Source organism: Leptosomus discolor, chromosome 11, assembly GCF_034619465.1.
Source record: "Leptosomus discolor isolate bLepDis1 chromosome 11, bLepDis1.hap2, whole genome shotgun sequence".
Lineage (NCBI taxonomy): Eukaryota > Metazoa > Chordata > Aves > Leptosomiformes > Leptosomidae > Leptosomus > Leptosomus discolor.
Window position 1 is genome coordinate 10,595,553 of NC_141401.1, and position 19,429 is coordinate 10,614,981.

The following is a 19,429-nucleotide window of genomic DNA, read 5'->3' on the forward strand; positions in this document are numbered from 1 at the left end:
ACAGACATCTCATGTTAACACTGTAAGTATTTTCCTTCTCTGGGCTGAACTGAAGAAGCAAATCACAGCTACTGAAAATTTGAAGAGTAAAACTGCAAATTGGTGAAGAATAGCACAACCAAATGTACACACTTTTTATCATTTCACAGACATGTATATGCATGGTTTAAAATATGAGATTCTACTCCACATTCTGCCAACCTTACCCCAACTTCATTGGATCCCACTCTGCAGAAAATTCCCAAGAAGCTGGAGTTACGGCTGTAGAAATGGCATCAGGTCTTCTCAAAAATACCTTGTCCCTGGTAACGCAACCAGTGTGGATGTTTGCGTCTCATACCCCTCAGTCATAGCTGCGATGTCATAAGTGAATGTGAAGAATTAAATTGTAAGCTTGAAGTTCAAAAAATAATAATTAAAAATAAAAAAGCTGTTTCAGACAAGAATGTGTATTTATTTGGCTTTCTGCATATAAGACATAAGATTTGTATCTGTTGGGTGAAGGGAGGAAATACAGGAAGAAAATATTGCCATCTGAAATTGAAAGCTTTGGTGCATCCATGCTTTTTACAATACTTCTTAGCTTAAAACATTTGTTTTCATGTCACTTTTCCACTTTTCCTGTCAACAATAACCTATATTATATACAAATTTAATGAAAGGGCTTTCAGATCCATCAAAAAGCTTAGCTATAGTCAAAATAAGAGAATAACAATGCAAAAACCCTGAAATTACAGTGTTGAGAGAACATTTACTACCTGGAAATTTTATGTAAATATTTGATCTTTAAAAATCATGTTTCAGAATTAGTTTCATTTCCATGCATTTCTCATATCAGAAGTCATGTCAGTTGGTGGAAATTTCTTATAAGCATCCTGTAAGAGGAGACCTAATAGTATGCAGTAAAAAAAATTATTAACATTTAACACCCTTCAAGGACGGATTTAAAAACGTGTTATGAATACCAAAGGACTACGTGTCACCATTACAACAGGTACTAAAAAGACCTTATCACTATTTTCTTGACTGTCCTTATGCTCTACATGATGCAACAAAGAAAACTATACTCCCTTGCCTAGTTTCAACTCTTGAGTTTTCACAGGCACTCTGGTATGAACAAGAATCAAAATGAATCAGAAGCTGATGGTGAGAATTCAAACCAAGCACTAAAAAAATGGTGCTGACAAAATAATCTAGCTTATTCACAGCCTCTCCTCCACATGCTCTTCTGCTTCTATTTCTGCTTCCAAATGAAACCAGGAAGCAGCACAGAAAAATCTACATAGCAGTCTGAACCAAACTAAAGTTAGAAACAAGAAACCCTAATAGAAACAGCAAAACCTTTAGACACCCTGCCCAAAGAATTTTGGCTGATATGATCAGGGCCAGGAGAAAAGTCACCTGAATTCCCAGTTCAAGTTCTGCTGCCAAGTCACACTGTGGAAGGTTTTAAGCAGACCTGCAAGCTCCTATTCTTCAAGTTGTCTCATCTGCAAACAGTACTTGTCTGGCACTAGGTTTATAAATGAAAAAGGTTTCAGACAGATACATTTGAGGAACACCTCTCTAATCAAGAGTGCTGTTTTACTCCCAGAATTGCCAGGTACACTGTATTTACCTCCTGTGTAAAGTAAGAGAATGAAACTGACGTCCAGTTTCCCATGTATACTGGAGACATTTATTCCCTTCATCCAGTCTGTGGAAACAAAGAACAAGCAAGCACTTAGCAAAAGCTGAGGTCCTTCCAACCACATGGGTCTCAGCTAGTTACACAAACAGGTGACTCCTTGCACGCACAAAACTAATTTTTCCTCAGACCCATATAGCAATATGCCACATTCATTCGTTTAAGGCTCCCTTTTAATCTGGCTGTCTGAGAGATCAACTAAAGATCCCTCAAGTAGCATTGAAGAATTTTCCTGCCCACAGCTTTTCATGAGAGGAATCATGTTGATTATTTGTCATCTATTGTAAAGCCTGACTTGATCCACCTCTCCCTTCTTATGCTATTGGAAGGACTACTCAAGAAGACTACAAGGTACTTGAACTGTGCAGCTAACAACCTTCCTATAGACTTATTAGGGCTTTCCCCATATATTTATAACTCACCACCACGCACAGAAAAGCAGAGGATTCTACCATGCACTGCGAGAAATATAAAGGATATTTATAACTGTAATTGCTTAACCAACCCCAAATTGTTACAAGAATAGTTTCAACTCAAAACAATGGCCATTTTGAGTCCAAGAATTTTGCCAGGACCCCTCTGTTATCAGAGTAAGTATACAATCTCATAAAGCATTCCAGAAGCACTTACAGCCAAAGCTGCTCTTCCATGCTTTAGATTTATCAGAAGTACAGTGTACAGTTCAAATGTTGCATGTTTCTCTCCTCAGCATGGCAGCTGACTTTATGAAGGAGTGACACGTTCTATTTCCCAAAGAACAAACTTCCAAATATTAGTGTCTCAAACAAGAAGACTTAGTTCCCAAGGTTAGGATGGAGTCAAGAGATTGTACTCAGACCTAACTTAGGAACTACATGCTTTGGTACAGAAGTACTGTTCTTCTCTGGTGTCTCTGTCCTCATCAATTGTAATATTAAGGCTGCAGCTAAAGTCCCAAACTAACATGGAAATAGGCGTAGGAAACAAAACAGCACAGATCCCGGTTATGCTTTGATTTCCCTTTTGGACTCCTGCTTTTTGTTTAAAGAAAGAAAAAAGTATGTGGAAAAAAGTAGTGAATCAGCTAAGATTACTAGTGCTTAAGAAAAGGAAAGCTTTTTAAAGCAAGAAGATAAAAGAAGCGTGGCCAGAGACAACAGAAAGGTGCTTGATGGCCCCTGCTTGGTCTTTATTCTTCTCTGGGGAAATCTAGCTCATATTTTTGATATTTTGATACTTACACCTTTCTACAAAATGAAATCATTTGGATTATCATATTATACCAGTGAATAGTTATCATTCTCTCTAATAAATATTACCACATAGAAGCTGATTGTTGTTTTTATACATTATCAACATCCTGAATTACCATTTTTATGCTGCCTGAGATGCAATGTAAAAATGCACCATAACAAAATATGAAAGCTATTATTAAATTTTTTTAAATCTATGTTAATGCTCTTTCTGCTTACTCAAGTATAGTAGATTACAGTTAACAATTACATAGTCATAACAATGACCAACCCATCCATCTCTACATCACCTATTCAAGCACCTTTGTGACCGCAGGCCAGACAGCCCTAACTTGTATTCAGCTAGCAGGGTAGCTCTACTAGCCAAGAACTCGTTTGTGAGTTTATGTCTTGACTGTTTTTTGCAGGCTGCAGTAAGTTACTGTGCCTTCCATGGCTCAAGCTACACAAGTACGTTTGTTCAAGCTCTAGTAAGGCTGCTGTGGAGTCACCCCTTGCAAAACAACAGCAATTTATGGAACAACCTTCTAAGAAAGGCAAATATTTTGTTTGCTTGAACAATTCACAAATACAGTCTGAAAAAGAAACACTTCCACAATGAAAACAAACAAGCTAGAAAAGAAAGAGCTGCTATTTAAAATAAAAGTTAAGCACTCAAAAATCATTCTACTTTTGAAACAAGTAAGTTTTCTTTCCCATAAGAAGCAAAACTGATATGAGCAAATTCTGCCTGCTGTATTGACACACACAGAATATTTATTCAGAAAGATCAAGTAGGTGCTAAAGGAGTACAAGGCAATTACAAATTAAAGAAATGGTTATATTCTGGAAAGAAAAGGACAACCTATTTGCATGGTTATCTGAAACAGAACTCTGCAAGTAGCAAAGACAAGAGGTAGCAGAAAGTCAGTTGGCACAAGATTTAAGGACTTATTTCCCATTCATTTAACCAAATATCAGAAACTCTTCAAGGACACCTATCCATTCAGTCTTAACCTTCCAGAATTCTTGTCCTTTCCGTTTACAAATCTAAGCAGCCAAATGAGAAGACAATTCATGCATCATGCTCCTCTTTTATCCAAGGTTTCCGTTTTTCTTAACTAAAACTTACAGCCTGTGAGGACTTTTTTCCTCTTAGTCTTGGTCTGAGTCTTTTTGGAGCCTTCTGCATCCTAGACACCTGCGAGCAGCAAGACATTTTGTATATTTTTGCAAGTGTTTCCCTTCACTGAATTCAAGACAACAGGCTGAATGGGTAGACATTTCTGCACGAGTCTGTAAACACTCACATGATTGGCAAAGGTAGCTGCTTGCCTAGTGCAGAGACAGCAGCTCCCAGCTTAGGATATTCACATGAACTTTTCAACAGGATGTGTTTCTAAGGAGGGAAAAAAGAACAACCTTGCTTGGTTTGCAGTGGTCTTCTGCATGTGCCATTTTTGCCCTTTGATTTAAAGATGATACATTACTGCTTTAGATGACTGCTTACATGAGGAACGGAGTATAACAAATAGTTTAGAAACTCCTAGAAGGCTTAAAATTATTTGCATATAGGTAACTATGGAAAGTATCGGTGAGTAAAAAGTACATTACAGAAATTAAAATAAATTTACAAAACAGAGTCGAAAACATTAAGAAGCTAAATCCAGTGTATAGTTTATTTGCCACAATTTAGCTAACCAGCTCTAACTGTAGTTATATCTGATAAATCAGAAAGAAACAAATTAAATTAGGAGTTCCTACTCCTGTGACAGAAAGTTCAACAGGGCAGTAAGTTTTAAAAATTGGGACCAATTGCAATGAATACACCTGTATTTTATTTAAATAAATAAACTATTTTCTCTGTATAAAAGCTGGAAAGGCTAAAGTTTATCAAAACATAAGCCACAGACATTATAGCGTGTAAGAAAGTGGTGACAAAGAACAAAGTCCACATGAAATTTTCAATCTGCTGCATAGAAAATCATCCACCCGCACTTAGCTGAGTCAGGAGAGAAAGGAAGCAGACACAGCTACTTATTTCTACTGAGAGTTCTTTGCTTTTCAGCATGCTCCACAATTTTTTCTTCTACATAAAGTCCCTTTCGCTTTCTTACTGCATTCATGTACTTGCGGGCCTGGTTCTCTGAGTCTGCCTTTTCCCCAAAGTGCAAATATTCTTCCTCAGTGGTCGGTACCCAGAATGGGTCACTTGAAATCATCTATAAAAAGAAAAAATAATAATAATAAAAAAGTAGTACAAAGTTTTATCAGTACATTTCAGGTAATCAATCTCTGAAATAGAGAAATATGAAAGTAGAGCAGATAGAGTTTTCTGGAAAGCCTGCAATTAGCTATTCAAGCAGAAAACAAGAGTTAAGATACACTATGTAGCATTTGCCATAAGAAACCCACAACAGCTTTTCAAATTTCGTTGCATATATCTGCATATGAGGTTTTTTAAAAGCAAATTTAATTGCCAGTCAGCAAACAATGCCAAATAACATTCAGAAGATTAGCAGTTTTCAAGAAGGAATTTCTTATTTAGAATATTATCTCACTATGATTTTATTAGTATTTGTAAGAGCTAAAGATTTCTGCTTATTTCTGTGCCCCATGTTCTTCAATCCCCATGAGATGGCTTATAAATCATTGTTTCTGGTGCTAACATATTTAGCAGAGCTGTTCTTCCAGCTTAATATCTCACAGGCCCTCCCGTAGAAGAGATTTCAGATGCAATACGACCAGAGAATAACTGGACACGTCTTTATCCCCAGTTCATCCTGTATACCCCACACTTCTCAGCCTACCATAGAAAGCATTTCAAAGATGTAATTATCTTACAAAGTCTTCAAAACCTTTCTTCATTTCATCCTGCACAGCAAAACTACAACATTTCTAATTCCCCAAGAAAGTCTGAAGAAACATTTACTCTCTACCTTTGGACTATGCAGATGTCACACAAATTCTAGGCTTAATGCTTAACTAGCTAGCCAAAGATGACAATTTACTCTGTTACTGTTAGTAACTCATATTACTTTCAGAGGTTTTAGTTTTCCAAGTAAATGTTTTAAGACCTAAAGAAAAAGGAGGACCCCTCAATGAATTCTAAGCTCATAAGAATCCACCTCAGTTCTACTTGTGTGTTTAAACTGTTGCAGGCACCAAAAATTACTCCTAAATCATTAAAGAGTGACCATCAAGCCTTAAGCTCAAGCAATGTGTTTGTGTAATCAAATCTTGGAAATGCTCCCTAGTGAACTGATGTCTGGGCGACCAACCAAAATTGTATAAACCTTATAGTCCTAAGATTTAACTTTCCTTCCCATTACTGGACAATTAACCATAAAACAGAATAAAAAAAATACTGTAGTTAATGACCACTAAGGAACTCAGTGAAAAATAAGAAAATGCAGTTACAGGTAATATAATTTTACTAAAAAACCCCAACGGTTTCTTAAACAAAATCCTCATGGAAAAAGGAGAGCAGACAAGTATTAGTTACCGTAAGAATCATTGATAGTTATGACAATAATTGAGGACATCACTCTATAATAATTTCTGAAATATCTAACATTAGCACTAACATTAATAATTGATAATGAGGGAACTAACTTCCCTGAACTATGAATTTTAGCTTAGGGTTATAAACCTTTTCTAGCGTCATAAACTTTTTCTTCTGACAAATACTTTTAATTGCCATATGATACTTCAAACTGAGCAAAATATCTTAAAGCTTAAGTTACACAAACTAGCAAGAACAGGAATTAGAAAAATGATGGCTTAAGATGGACAATTTTCCCCAGAAATATCAACAATTGTAAAGTCCTAACTTAATACCTCATCTTAAATAACACCCAACACAAACAAATTACACTTTATAGGGAGTTAGGAACTCGACCATGGCAGAGGATGGCTGTTTTGTATTAGGTAACATTGCAGGTTCAGTCCTGCAAAATAGTATGTTAAGCCCCTAAACCAACAAAAACAGTTCTACTTTGTTACAGTTAAGTATATACATAGTCCTGGTAAATTAAGTGGAATATTGGAGACATCCAATCTCAATTATTTAGGTGGGAAATGACTATGCATAGGGTTGGCTGGCTGAAAATCAAAATCAAGCAGAGCTCAGAAATAAACGGTATGAAACTTAGCTTTCCAAATGTTTCTACATTTATTTTTAACATAAAAGTAAGGACTGTTCTAACCATAGAATAAACTGCCTGAGTCATATCCATTCTGATTTCTTGTACAGGACCTTATAATCAATACCCAGAAACTTAAAGGTGATTCCTTGACAGCTTACATCAATAAAAAAAAGAGAATAGATCCACTCTTGGAAAGCTTGAAAGTTTTACCACTATTTTACGCACTAAAAATAAAGAAAAAGGTTAGTGAAGACTACCGGCATTTTTCCAACTTTTGGGCAAAAATTGCATGTTGACTTGAAGTTCTAGTGATGTTCACACTGAACATCTTAAAGATGAAAAAACACCAGGGAGTCCCCATTCATGATCTGCCTAAAGAGCTCAACAAATAAAAATTTCAAAGTCCAAGAATACATGAATAAGAAAAGGTGATTCATGCTCAATGGATTTGCTCCAGACTGTACTGCTGAAGGAGATTATACAGCTACAAACCATAACTTAAAAGGCTGTTACTATCCTCTTTGATGAAGTTTTTTTTACATTAGCAAGAAATCTAACACCCAGAAGTTATGCCCAGAAAGGAACTGTGAAACAGTGGTTCTTGAAGAATGACTACAACAGATAAGTCCAAAAGTATACAAAATTGAACTTACAGATCTAATCTACTTGTAAATATTTAGATACCGTAGTGATGGATGCTTAAGAAAATCCCCACGTTTGACAGACTGGCTCTTTCAATAATTTATGAAAGACTTGTTCTACAAATGTTAACTGAAGTTTTGCACTGGATACCTGTTGAAGCACAAAGAGTGATCAGTGGAAAAAGTATCTCCAGCTTTTAGGAAAGACAACATAACGGGAAGCTCAAATGTATGTAGTATTTAGTAGCCAGAAAGGGTAAACCTGCAAACTTATTGCAGCACGGGGCTACAGAATCCCGAGTGAACCTTGAACTGCAACACGATGCAGAGCAGCACTGTAGAGACATGAATTAGGTTTCAAAAGCCACTTCAGGAGCTAGCTTTGCTTCTCAACCTGTCTAAACAATTCAGGCACTACTCACTGCTTCTAGAGCAAGTTATGGTGGCATCTGAAAATTTCTGTTAGAGGATCATGCCTATCTGAACAGTGTGGACACACTGCAAAAGATGAGGTGAATTAGACCACACTATTTGTATTACCACACCATGGTAAGTAATGAGCAAGAAGCCAGATCTACTGAGTCTGCTGGAACTTGGGGCATCAGCTGCACATCTCCTTTAAGAAGCCAACAAATAGCCGTGTTAACATAACCCTGCTACAACTACACAGAGGTGTTACTGACACAGCAATAAAAAAAAAAAATAGGCAGACTTCATTTTTAAAGGTTCTGATTCTGCAAGTGAAGGTGAGGGCACAGACTAAACTGTCCCTCTTCTATTCACATCGTATTAATAAATCGTAGCAGGTGGCATCCGTCGTCCCCCATACTCTGTTAATACAGTGCAAGCAAGCAACATGAAAAAAAAAAAGTTTCCATATAATGTTCCAAAAGCATTGTCATCAATTTGCTTACAATAGTAGCTGTCAGAATGGTGGATCTGGGTTTCCTGGAATCAGAGCTGAGAAGCTTTTTAGCCCCTGAGCTATTGTTTGTATTCATGGGAACCGCATAGGGATGACTCTGGAATCTGTTACAGAAATTGAGTTTTTGTCTGGATAAGTCCTAAATGATTAATTAGAGTCTAAATGGACCAATCCTTCTGGAATATTATGTAGCCATTTAACAGAGAGCATTTACTGGGGCCCCTGGAAGATCCACAGGATCAAAGCAGAATAAATAGTCTTTGTGGGTGTCTTTTCTATGTTGCATGTCAATTTTAATTTAAAATTATTTAGATGTTTCCATATACTAATTTTTCAGTACAAAACTAAAACATATAGCCTAAGATTCATTTTAAATACAGAAATCTGGTAGCATCTTAACAGTGTTTTTTCGAAAAGTTACACTCCTAAACAAAACCTAATCAAAACAGAACTGGAAATTCAAAAAAACCATGCCTTTCACAGCTGAAAAATCTTTAAATGACTCAAGCAATTCACTTAACCTTCTATCAAAGGTCTTTGTTTGCCTTTCTCTCATTCTGCCTGTGTGCCATGTGTGTCTGGAACCACTGAGCAGGGGTGACAAGAAAATTATCACAGCCAAACTGTTTATACCCCAAGTATAACAGCCAAAAGACTTCAAGAAAAACCAATATTAGAAAGACACTGTAAAACAAATAGCATGATGGTATTGTTAGTATTATGGTAAATGATATTTTAAAATACCACCATACTGTGTGTGATTTGATAACTAGAGAATTCAGCATATCTTTTCTTCAGGAACTTTTTCTAGGACTTGGGAATTTTTCTTTATAACAGCATAAACTAGCCACTGGCCTATGCTTATTTATTATTCAATACCAGAATAATCTGACGGGGACAACAGCAGTTTTAGCTGCAAACAGCCCAAAACAATCACATGATTACTCCCCCAAAGTGTGCATGACAAAGCAGCAAGACAGCTACTGCTTCCTAGTTAACACCACAGAGTATTTCTACACTACATCTGCAAGGCTCTCCTGAAAATAATTTCTTTTAAAAAGTGAATTATAAATCACGGTTTATATAGCAGAACACTGGACTACCATTTACTCTATTAGAGAACAACTATGTTCTCTAAATGCAGCCATACAAAATGCAATACAGTAAAATGAAGTAGTGCACAGTAGTTGATACAATTCTTAAATCTGTTATTGCAAATGCAATTCTTGAGTGATAGAAATGTTCCTTAATAGCATTGTTTAACAATATCTTCATTGATCTACTTTATAAAAGTCTTGGGTGATAGAATTTGTTTAAAGTATGACTATAAGCAAATCGCTAGAACTCCATTGTATTTAAAAGAAAAGAAAAAAACCAGCCAAATACATGCTAAAGAGTGTGTTCCATAGTTCACTGCAGAACTATGAGCCCACTCTAGGTACAAATAAAACGCTGTTTATAATGAAGTCAGCTGGGATTAGGTGTTTCAAAAGAAGTAAATACATTACTTCAAATACTGTAAGTGCAAGGGTATTCTTGAGAAAAAGAAATTATTTTAAAGCAAGATGTTTCATTAGATTTCACAATTATTCAAACCAACACACCCAAACAATGAAGTCTCATAAGACTTGTTTAGTAACAGCACGCAGAGTAGCATAGGCAAAACAGCTGTCATTTTCTTTCAGCCTACAACCTACACATTAATTACTCAAACAATAAATGCCTGTATCTTTATCAGAGACATAATCTGAACACCTGTAATAATTAATCCATACAAATACAAACCCTATGAGCGTACTATGCTAATACTGAAACACAATAGTGTACTAAATTCTGCAAATGATTATGTAAGCTAATCAAACTTTTCAGTAAGATTTGAGTTAGAACAGATCACTTTCATTTCAAGAGGATTTAGAGTTTAAGCCTTAATTTGAGGATGATTTATTATTTGCATTTCAGTGGTACCCAGATGGCTCCAATAGCGATCTAGGACCCATTGTCTAATGTATTTCACAAAATGATTGTATGAAACAGTCTCTGCCTAAGGCAGCCTAATTATGCAAAACAAGGTTGAGAGAAGCATCAAAAGCAAACAGAAGGGATCTGCCTAGTTCATCCAAAAGGTCAGGCAGATCTGGGAACACAGCCATGTTCCTAGTAGCTTTTCCCCTACTGGTCCTTACTGCCTGATGAGGACAGAAAATTTCTTTTGAGCCAAACATCATCAGTGTGAAAAAGCTTTAGTTGGACCACGAATACAAAGAGCAGTCTTACACTATCCAATGAAGATTAAGACCAGCAAGCAACATTATGGCCTTTGGGAACTGCTTAATAAGCAATCCCAAGAACCACTAAAATCAGTGTGATTGGGCACTGCCACAGGCAGCCCTTAGCATGCCAGGAAAAAAACATTATGCCAGAAGCTGTTTTTTTAAAAAAACTTTTCTTTCAAAAGAACTATTATGCACAATTTCAAAGATGATACAGGCTTCACCGTATCAGAAGCCTTCCTACCTTAGAAAAACTGATGCTAGAAAGATACTTCAAAAACATTCACTGTTCAAATGGTGTCCATCACTTAGTAATGGCACAGACTATGCAACTAAACGGGTACAGCTGATATGCATGTCTTAGATGTCTGACGCAGTCCTGTCAAATGGAAATTACCTCTACCTGCCAGGTTAAACGACAGAACTTTGCAGAGGTTTATGTGAAATGTGACCTTGCAAAACTTATCTGCTGGCTTTTCAGTAACATGCTGGGTAATGCTGCAAAAGTGCTTCTGCACTGAGCATAACCAAATGATGCAAGGCCCTTTGGATACTGGCAGTGTGCTTCCAGAACAGAGAACGCCAGGCAGTGTATCCAGTAAGATTGAGGTCAGGTGGACCGGGGTGGGCTCTAAACAGCTCCTCGTACATTCTTGGGATGTGGAGCAGGGGCAGGAAGATGACAATCTCAAAACCGGATAGAGGCTCATTTCTTGACTACACTCCTCCTGTGACCTCAGGTCCAAAAAGACCCATTCTCTCAAGAAGCTCTTCCTTGAGTATCACACAGTGTAACACAGAGGTACCCAAGTGACTTGACTCATTCCCGTGTTTAACTCAAGCAGCTGCAGTCAGGAAAGCAGTGCTGGCAGTGTAGCAGGGCACTACCGCCTAACACACAGCCTGCTAGTGCCTGTACGGACAGGTAGTTTTACAAGTCATTCCTTACTTCAGTGTGAATGAAAACACAGATCCCAGAGCACTGTTGCAAGATGACATTTGGTAACTTCAAAACCAACCTCCACATCAACAGCTGCTTTCCATCGATGTAAAATGTCGTGATGCTAGCATATGACTAGGAGCTGTAACAACCCGTGATGCAAAGCAGTCTGAATACCATTTTTGAAGGGTACTCCAGTGTTAAAATACTTTCGCTCAGTAATATACAACTGAGGAATAGGTAAAAACTTATTATTAATTTTGCCATTCTGCTTTCAAAGCAGACAGGATCTCAGCCTGTCCTTGAAAGAAACCACAACTTAAAATCTCAAGAAGAGATTCTGCAAGTTTGTGACTTTTCTTCGTTGTTGTTTAACCAACTATGGGATCTTTCTGGTTTTATTCAGTGAAAAACCCTTTCAAAACAGGTATTTTATTGCTCTGTAATCCTTTACAGGCCCCAAATGCTTCCTATTTAGAAAGGAAGGGAATGTTCTCTCTGCAGGTTCAGCTTCTCCATTTTGCTGCATTTATTCCACCACAGTGGAAAGCAGATATCACCCCTTTTCCTGCTTAGGAGTACTGAGTGACTGTGGGAAGTGCTGAGCACCTGAAACACTTCAGAAAACATCATGCTGTGGATGAGGATTAAGTGGCAGAGGGTGGGAGGAGAAATATCTACAATATGCTAAAGAATTTTACAGAAGCACCTACACATAAATGTTCTCAAAATAAAAACAAGTCACGGTTATTTTGTTAAAACACATACTTTCACATTGTACCAAATACTTTGTGTACCAGCTTGCCTATTTTAAAACCAGCTAATCTCTATACCACATCCTGAAAGAAAAAAAAAAACAAAAACCCAACAACTAATTTTCAGCCTCTCTTTTTACCAACTGCTTGACTACCTTGTAGTCAAATCTTGGCTTCACAGAATGCAGACAACTTTGCATCACTATTGATCAGCTTATGTATCAAGCAAATAAACACAACATATCTTTTTCTCACAATTATTATATCTACTTTTGTACAAGCATTTAAAAGGAAGTGTGAAAACAGATTGTTCTCTTCCTAACTAACTTGGAAAAAAGCTCCCAATTTTATTTCTCTCTGTATTCCTTAGAAGTATTTTCTCTCAAAGAGCTCTTGATTGTAAAACACAAGGTTTGGCAAACATACCATTTAAAAAAAAAAAAGGAAAAGAAAAAGAAAAAAGAGAGCACAAGCAAGAGATGGAAATTATAAACCCACCAGAAAAGTTCACTTATTTCATTTCCATAGCCATCTTGCAAAAGTTTCAAAAAATCCAAAAGAGTATGAGATTCGTAACTTTTCATTTTCTTTCAGAGACAGGAGGTTTAAGGGGATACGGAATAACTGCAGTCAAACTTTAGAGGTTTAACCTACAGAGATGTATTAGGAGTGTAGATTCCCTACAAATAAAACAAGCATCTAAATGTATTTCATAATTGAGAGATCCCATTCACAACAGATAAAGGGGACAGCCAAGGCCTTAAAATGCCTGAAGTCAGATATGAGAACTCCTCTTCCAATATTGTAATAATACACATTTAGTTATAAAATAAACTCATACACGTTTATTTTGGCTCAAAAGCATCATCCTTGTTTGTGTGCCTATCAGTGACAGCTGAGCTTTAGCCTTGACTTCAGTCAGTAGCTACAAACAGGAATTTGGGAATTGGAAAGCAAAAAGCAGACATGTGGCTCTACTGCTGCATTTTTTCCTATTACTTAAGAAACATGTACTGAGAGGAAAAATTAAAGCCACATCACTACAACTTTAATTAGTATTTTAATTAGCTTCTGATGTCCTGGCCAATACAATGAGCTTTTCATTTTTGAAAGGTTCCAGGTTACTCCTAGACTTCATTTACATGCCTGAACTGTCACTGGCACAACGATGTATGTGAAGTTACAGTTCAAACCCAGTAGAGACTCACAGATTCTTAGAGTCTCTCTCATTACCGTATTCTCCTTCATGTTTAATGCAGGCCTAATAATCTCATCCAGCAACTTCTATATTAAGCCTTCATCTTCTGAGTTGTAAAAAGACTTTCAATTTGAAAGGAATGTATTAAAATTCAGAATATAAAACTTCCAAATTCAGAATGCCTCATGTTCTTACCACTTATTACATGCAGTCCTCCTCTTACCTTTCTCCAGAGCCCTAAAGCACATTCTGGACACTATTCTACTTAGTAGGGATATTGGAGAAAGTATTCAGATTAAACATGTGTTTACACTTTGCCCATGCACCCCCAAGAATAGAAGTGTGTCTAATAGACAATCATCATGCAATTTAAAAGATGTGAGTTAACAGGAATACCATACATTTCACAACTTTACAACTAGTAGATGTCTGACAATTTCCACACTTGCTGAGAATTCAATCAGCATCTAATAGAGCCACATGCATTTTTTTATTTTTTTTTTACTACAGCACAAATACCCCAAATGGGATTAGAGCTCCATTATTCTAAGTATTGTGCAATTACAAATATCTTTTTCAAAGAACCTTATGATTAAGGTAAAAATGACATGAGCGAGTGAAAATACAAAGAATCAAGAGAGAACAAAGAACAGGCTCAGGCAAAAACATACACTAATTGAAGGTGTATTGTTGATTCAAGGATTAAAAAAACCCACAAGGAGTTCATAATTATCCCAAAGTTACATATTTTAAACTAAGAATTAAGAAGACAGTTTATGTTGAAATCTAAGAAAATATGTCCAAGTAGACCAAATACACTTAACATTTGCCTAGGTGTATCATAAAGGAAAATACTTGACAATCTTTTAAAATCGAGTTGTTTAAACTGAGACCAAACTGAAAGCTCCCACTAATGGTTATTTGGTGCCATCCTCTACAGGCAGAAATAAACTGTATAAGCATGACAGAAGAAATGAATAAAAAAAGAAGTATCTGACAAGATAGACCTCAATACATGTATTGCTCCATCCCTCAGGGCTGGAGCAATCTGAACTATACAAAATACATTCATTAACTGAAGAAAAAAAATGGTAATTTAATTTCCACAGAGACCAAAATGGCTTCATTTAAATGCAGGCTCTATCACTGACCTTCCTCTGTTTATCGTCTACAAATCATATTAATGAAACACAAGAATAATAAAAAAAATGAATTCAAACCTCAATTCTTTAAACATACTTCATGCATGTGATTTCCACGAGATTAAGTGTTTAAAAGTTTAAAAATACCAAAAAGCGTCTATTTCACTCTCTGTAAAATGGGGATAACAACAAGTATTTCTCTACAGAGATTCCTTCTAACATGTACCCCGTACTCGGCTAATGAGCACACTGAGAAAACACCACTAACACAGAATTAATTCAGAATGTCATGGACGGGTTTGGATAGCACGCAATTAAAGCAGCAACCATACACTCGGTAACATAGGAAATGCAAAACAAAACCAAGTAGCTACCACACTCCTTTTCCACTTTTAGCATTAAGGAAAAAATAGTGTAAGATTACACAGAGTTCACATCATATTGTCTTACACAATGATACATTAAATAATTGGGATTCAAATAAAATGCTGGTGTCTATCATGTATATAGACATACCATCGTAATTCATCAATAATGTAGCAATGTCAAAGTCATGCCTAATACTTGAGAAAACCTGATAGGGCTTTTTAATGATTTGGGGATTTGGTTTGTTTTTAGCAGAATACAGAGAGAAAAAGAAACACAGAAAAGCTCTACAAATTGCTCGTGATCTGAGACACAAACCCTTTTTTTCTGGCTTCACTGCCATAACTTGACTAGAGATTCTGAAAATTATATTTATTTAGCAATTCTGCTGATGATGTTAGAGTAGCATGTATTCCCTCTGCCACGGCTGAACAAGCCAACATTGCTAGTGGCTTAGTAAAAGGCTTATTTTGTCACAAAAGTATGTGAACATAACTTTCAATGTGACAAAAAAATAGCAACCCTCCCTACTGACAGATTTGCCAGGTGGAAAGGTGACTGGCTTACACAATCATTTTTCCTACTACCACTACATTTTAACATACTAGCTGTAATTATAATCTCTCCTGAGGGTCAATTTTAGAAAATGTTGTCAGTTGTTCAAATCTCCCTCTCCTATGCACATCTATAATTACATGTGAACATTTTCTTATGTGAAATTCACAACATCTGAAAAGAGTGACCATGTAATTCAAGGTCTGGGGATAGAAGGGAAGGTCAGAAAGGCAAGGGGTTTATGTTTTTGCTTAGTACTGGAGCACAGTAGCCACGAATCCTAAAGAAACTGGCACAAAACAATGGTTAGCTGGAATTAATGTCCTTCTGACTGATACTCCTTTAGGGCACTGATATCAGAGGCCATTCAGACAAACGGCCTTTTAAGCCACAAAACCTCACCAGCCGCACATCAGATGAGAACACCCAAAACTGACAAGACCACTGTATGCAATACCACCACACTCCTCGCTTTCAGGTACCTAATCTGTTACTGCCTTATACCTAGACCCCTTTACTCAAAGAGTTGTTGGGTTATCTGTATTTTGTGCATACACTGTCCACTGAGGGTTGCCTTGTTGTTTGGTGTTTTTTTTTTCTTTTTTATTCAGTATAGCTCTGTCTTTCCCTTCCATGGGTCTCTGTGTAGTCAAGACTTAGCTACAAGAAGATTAAATGAATCAGTATTGACGGAGGAGTGATAAACGCCTGGATCACTGCATTTTCTAACACCAGTAAGGTACCACTGCCAAGGAAGACATAATGTTCTTTTCCAAGTGTACTGTTTCAAGGATTCTCAACTCTTCTGATAGCACATGATTTGTCTGGTTTGCAGAGATCCTTCTTTTCCATTAGCATCCACATAAAATTCCTGAGGCAGTTACAAACAATAACTAACAAAGAAATACTGCTAGTGAAGCATTTAACAGATACTACCTATTAGGGCAACTTAGCTACAGGAAATTAGGAAGAATGCACACCACGTGAAAAACCAGCACATACTTCAGACAGAAACAGTGGTAAACAGACCATAGCTGGCAACTGCATGGACTATTACTGACCTCAAAAATCTGTAGTTGTTTCGACTCAGAGACTTGACATTTGAGGTCACAAAATAAATCAGATGAAACAAAAACCAACCAAACAAAAAACCTTCTAATCCATTCACAAAAGTTTCTACAGTCCTAACACCAAATAAAGGAGCACCTGACTAAAAAAAAAAAAGGAATCAGAAAAATCTAGAATGTAGTTATTTTAAAAATTTAATGTGAAAAGATTATACCTGCTGACTCTTGCCCTTGAACCCATTTTTAGCTCCTTCAGTGGAGTCTTCTGAGGAGCTCCACAACGCAGGTTTGTTTGTCTTGAACAAGGAACTCTGATTTACAACTTTGTATATTTCTCCTTGAAGATCCACATCACAGGAACAAAATACAGTGCACTCCTTATCAGCTTTCCCACTTGCATATTTCCTTTACACCTTCACTTTCACCTCTTCATTTCTTTAAGCGACAAAGATGACCAAAGATTTTGAGAATACCTCCACTTACTATCACCGCACTTAATTTTGAAAGAATGAAATCTATTCCCTTTGCCTTTAAGTAAGAAAATATATGCCCACTTGAAATATATAAGGACAAAAAAACACCTAGGTGCCTGCTAACCCCTAAGAGGTTAACTCTCATATGCATTTTCTACTAGTGATAGGTTGCGGTGGTTTTGTGCATTTGCTTTTTTTTTTTTTTTTTTTCAACTCCCCAAACAAGTTTACCAGAGAACTCATTAAAAAAGGCACATAAAATTCAGGAAAACACATTTATGAAGAAACAGTTTGATTTTTGAAGGACTTACTTTCTACTGAAATAAAAAAGCATCCCATCTAAACAAAATATAAATACATTTCTGAACAGCTTATCTATAAAAGAAAATAAGACTAATATGAAGCTATTTTTTTCCTCTTCATTTCAAAAAGGAATTAATCAAATGTCTTGACCAAAACTTAACCTTTTCCACTTACTATTCCAGTCTGCCACATCTACAGGAAATAGATCACCAAAACAGATGGAGCGAATAGATATTTTTACCTCCCAGTGGCTGAACACCAGCTGCGGACTGGCCAGGCCACTGGTTCTCTTCCTGATTTCATCAGCAAAACCAAAGCTTTCTGCTACTGGCAGGACTGCCTTAATAATAAACACATCCGTCCCCTCTTTCATCTCCTCTTGTAACACTCTGCCTTCTCTTTTGGACAAGACAGCATACACACGACCTGCAAAGACAAAATTTTGACGAGCTTACCAATATATGTATATTCCATGTCACAAAGAGAAATACATAAACATTTGTTCAGGAAGCTTCAGCATTAAGTAAAATACACAATTTCTTTGGCTGAAATTCTTCCTTGTAAGTGGATCAATTAAGTGGACCCCTTAAATTCAAACAAACAACAAATTTTGCCAGTACAACGTGCAGAACGATATGAGTAGCATTTAATGAATTATTACTACTGTATGGATCTAGATAATTCTTGCACTAGGTGCCTTTTATACAATCATACGGTTATTTTTTAAAAGGTACTTTGTCAGATTATGTGCCTAACTTGCTTTATTTCTTACAACCACATATTTGAGAAACATTACCAAGAAATATTACTGTGTTTCAGGCATCATATTTTAGCTACTTTTAGAAGTTTGTTTGGGTCACTATATCCCTATATGGTAGTTGTCCCATATACTGCAGTGTTGTTCTAATAGCAGAAAACTAGTTTATCTGAAATACTACATATTTATTATGTTTAATGCATTCAATTAGTTTTTCAATTAATTCAGTTTTTTAGTCATGAAAAATTTTATTTTTCTTTCCCAAATTAATATTAATTGAAATACAGTGTATATATCATGAAAGTAGCTCTGAAAATGCCCATGTTTGACTTTACAGTAGGCATTAATTTTTTTTAAATGTTTTTGCAAACATATGGGCTAAGTATTCTACAGACAAATACGAACAAATATATTTGTGTTGATCAAGACAATAAAAACATAAGAAAACCTATACACTGAAAAAAATATTTTTGGAATGCCTTCACTTACAAATGTGAATAGTTAGTAAGTATTAGATGTACAAATTACTTTTGAAAGAAGAACAAGTTTATATCAATTTATAAGCGGGTAAAATATTTTATATTATATTGCACTGAAAAAGCATGAATGCTTACTGCTACCCTTGTAACAGCTGGGCAAATCTGACTCTTACTGGAAATAATTAGAAATATACATTACTTCATAATACTTGCCACCAATTCTGACTTGACAAAGATTTAATTAAACATTATAGCCATGAACGATGATTTGCATATATACTGTAAGCCTTTTGTAGGACACCAGAGGAAATATTGGAGTGGGTTTATCTGCCTTTTTTTTTTTTTTAAAAAAAATACACAATCTGGTCCTCGTTCAGGAAATTCAGCACAAGCACACAGCTAGTACAGTTAAATCTTCCTGTCAAATGCAGGTAACAAAGCATCAGTTCAGCACCAATCATTTCAGAGTTTATAGTTCTCTAATAAAATTGGTGTTGAAGTGTTCTTTCTGT

General features: G+C 36.2%; 1 protein-coding gene across 3 annotated transcripts in view; it reads right to left on the minus strand.

The window, feature by feature from the left end:
- Positions 1-4,828: 4,828 nt before the first annotated feature.
- Positions 4,829-19,429, minus strand: part of EFL1 (elongation factor like GTPase 1) — an 82,103-nt gene continuing 67,502 nt past the window's right edge. For all 3 annotated transcript variants that reach the window (XM_009953130.2, XM_009953122.2, XM_009953114.2), the window contains 2 exons: positions 17,923-18,107; positions 4,829-5,120 (listed from right to left, as the gene is read on the minus strand). In XM_009953130.2, the coding sequence (XP_009951432.2) occupies positions 4,932-5,120; positions 17,923-18,107 (374 nt within the window). In that variant the 3' untranslated portion in view covers positions 4,829-4,931. The remainder of the gene's footprint in view (positions 5,121-17,922; positions 18,108-19,429) is intronic.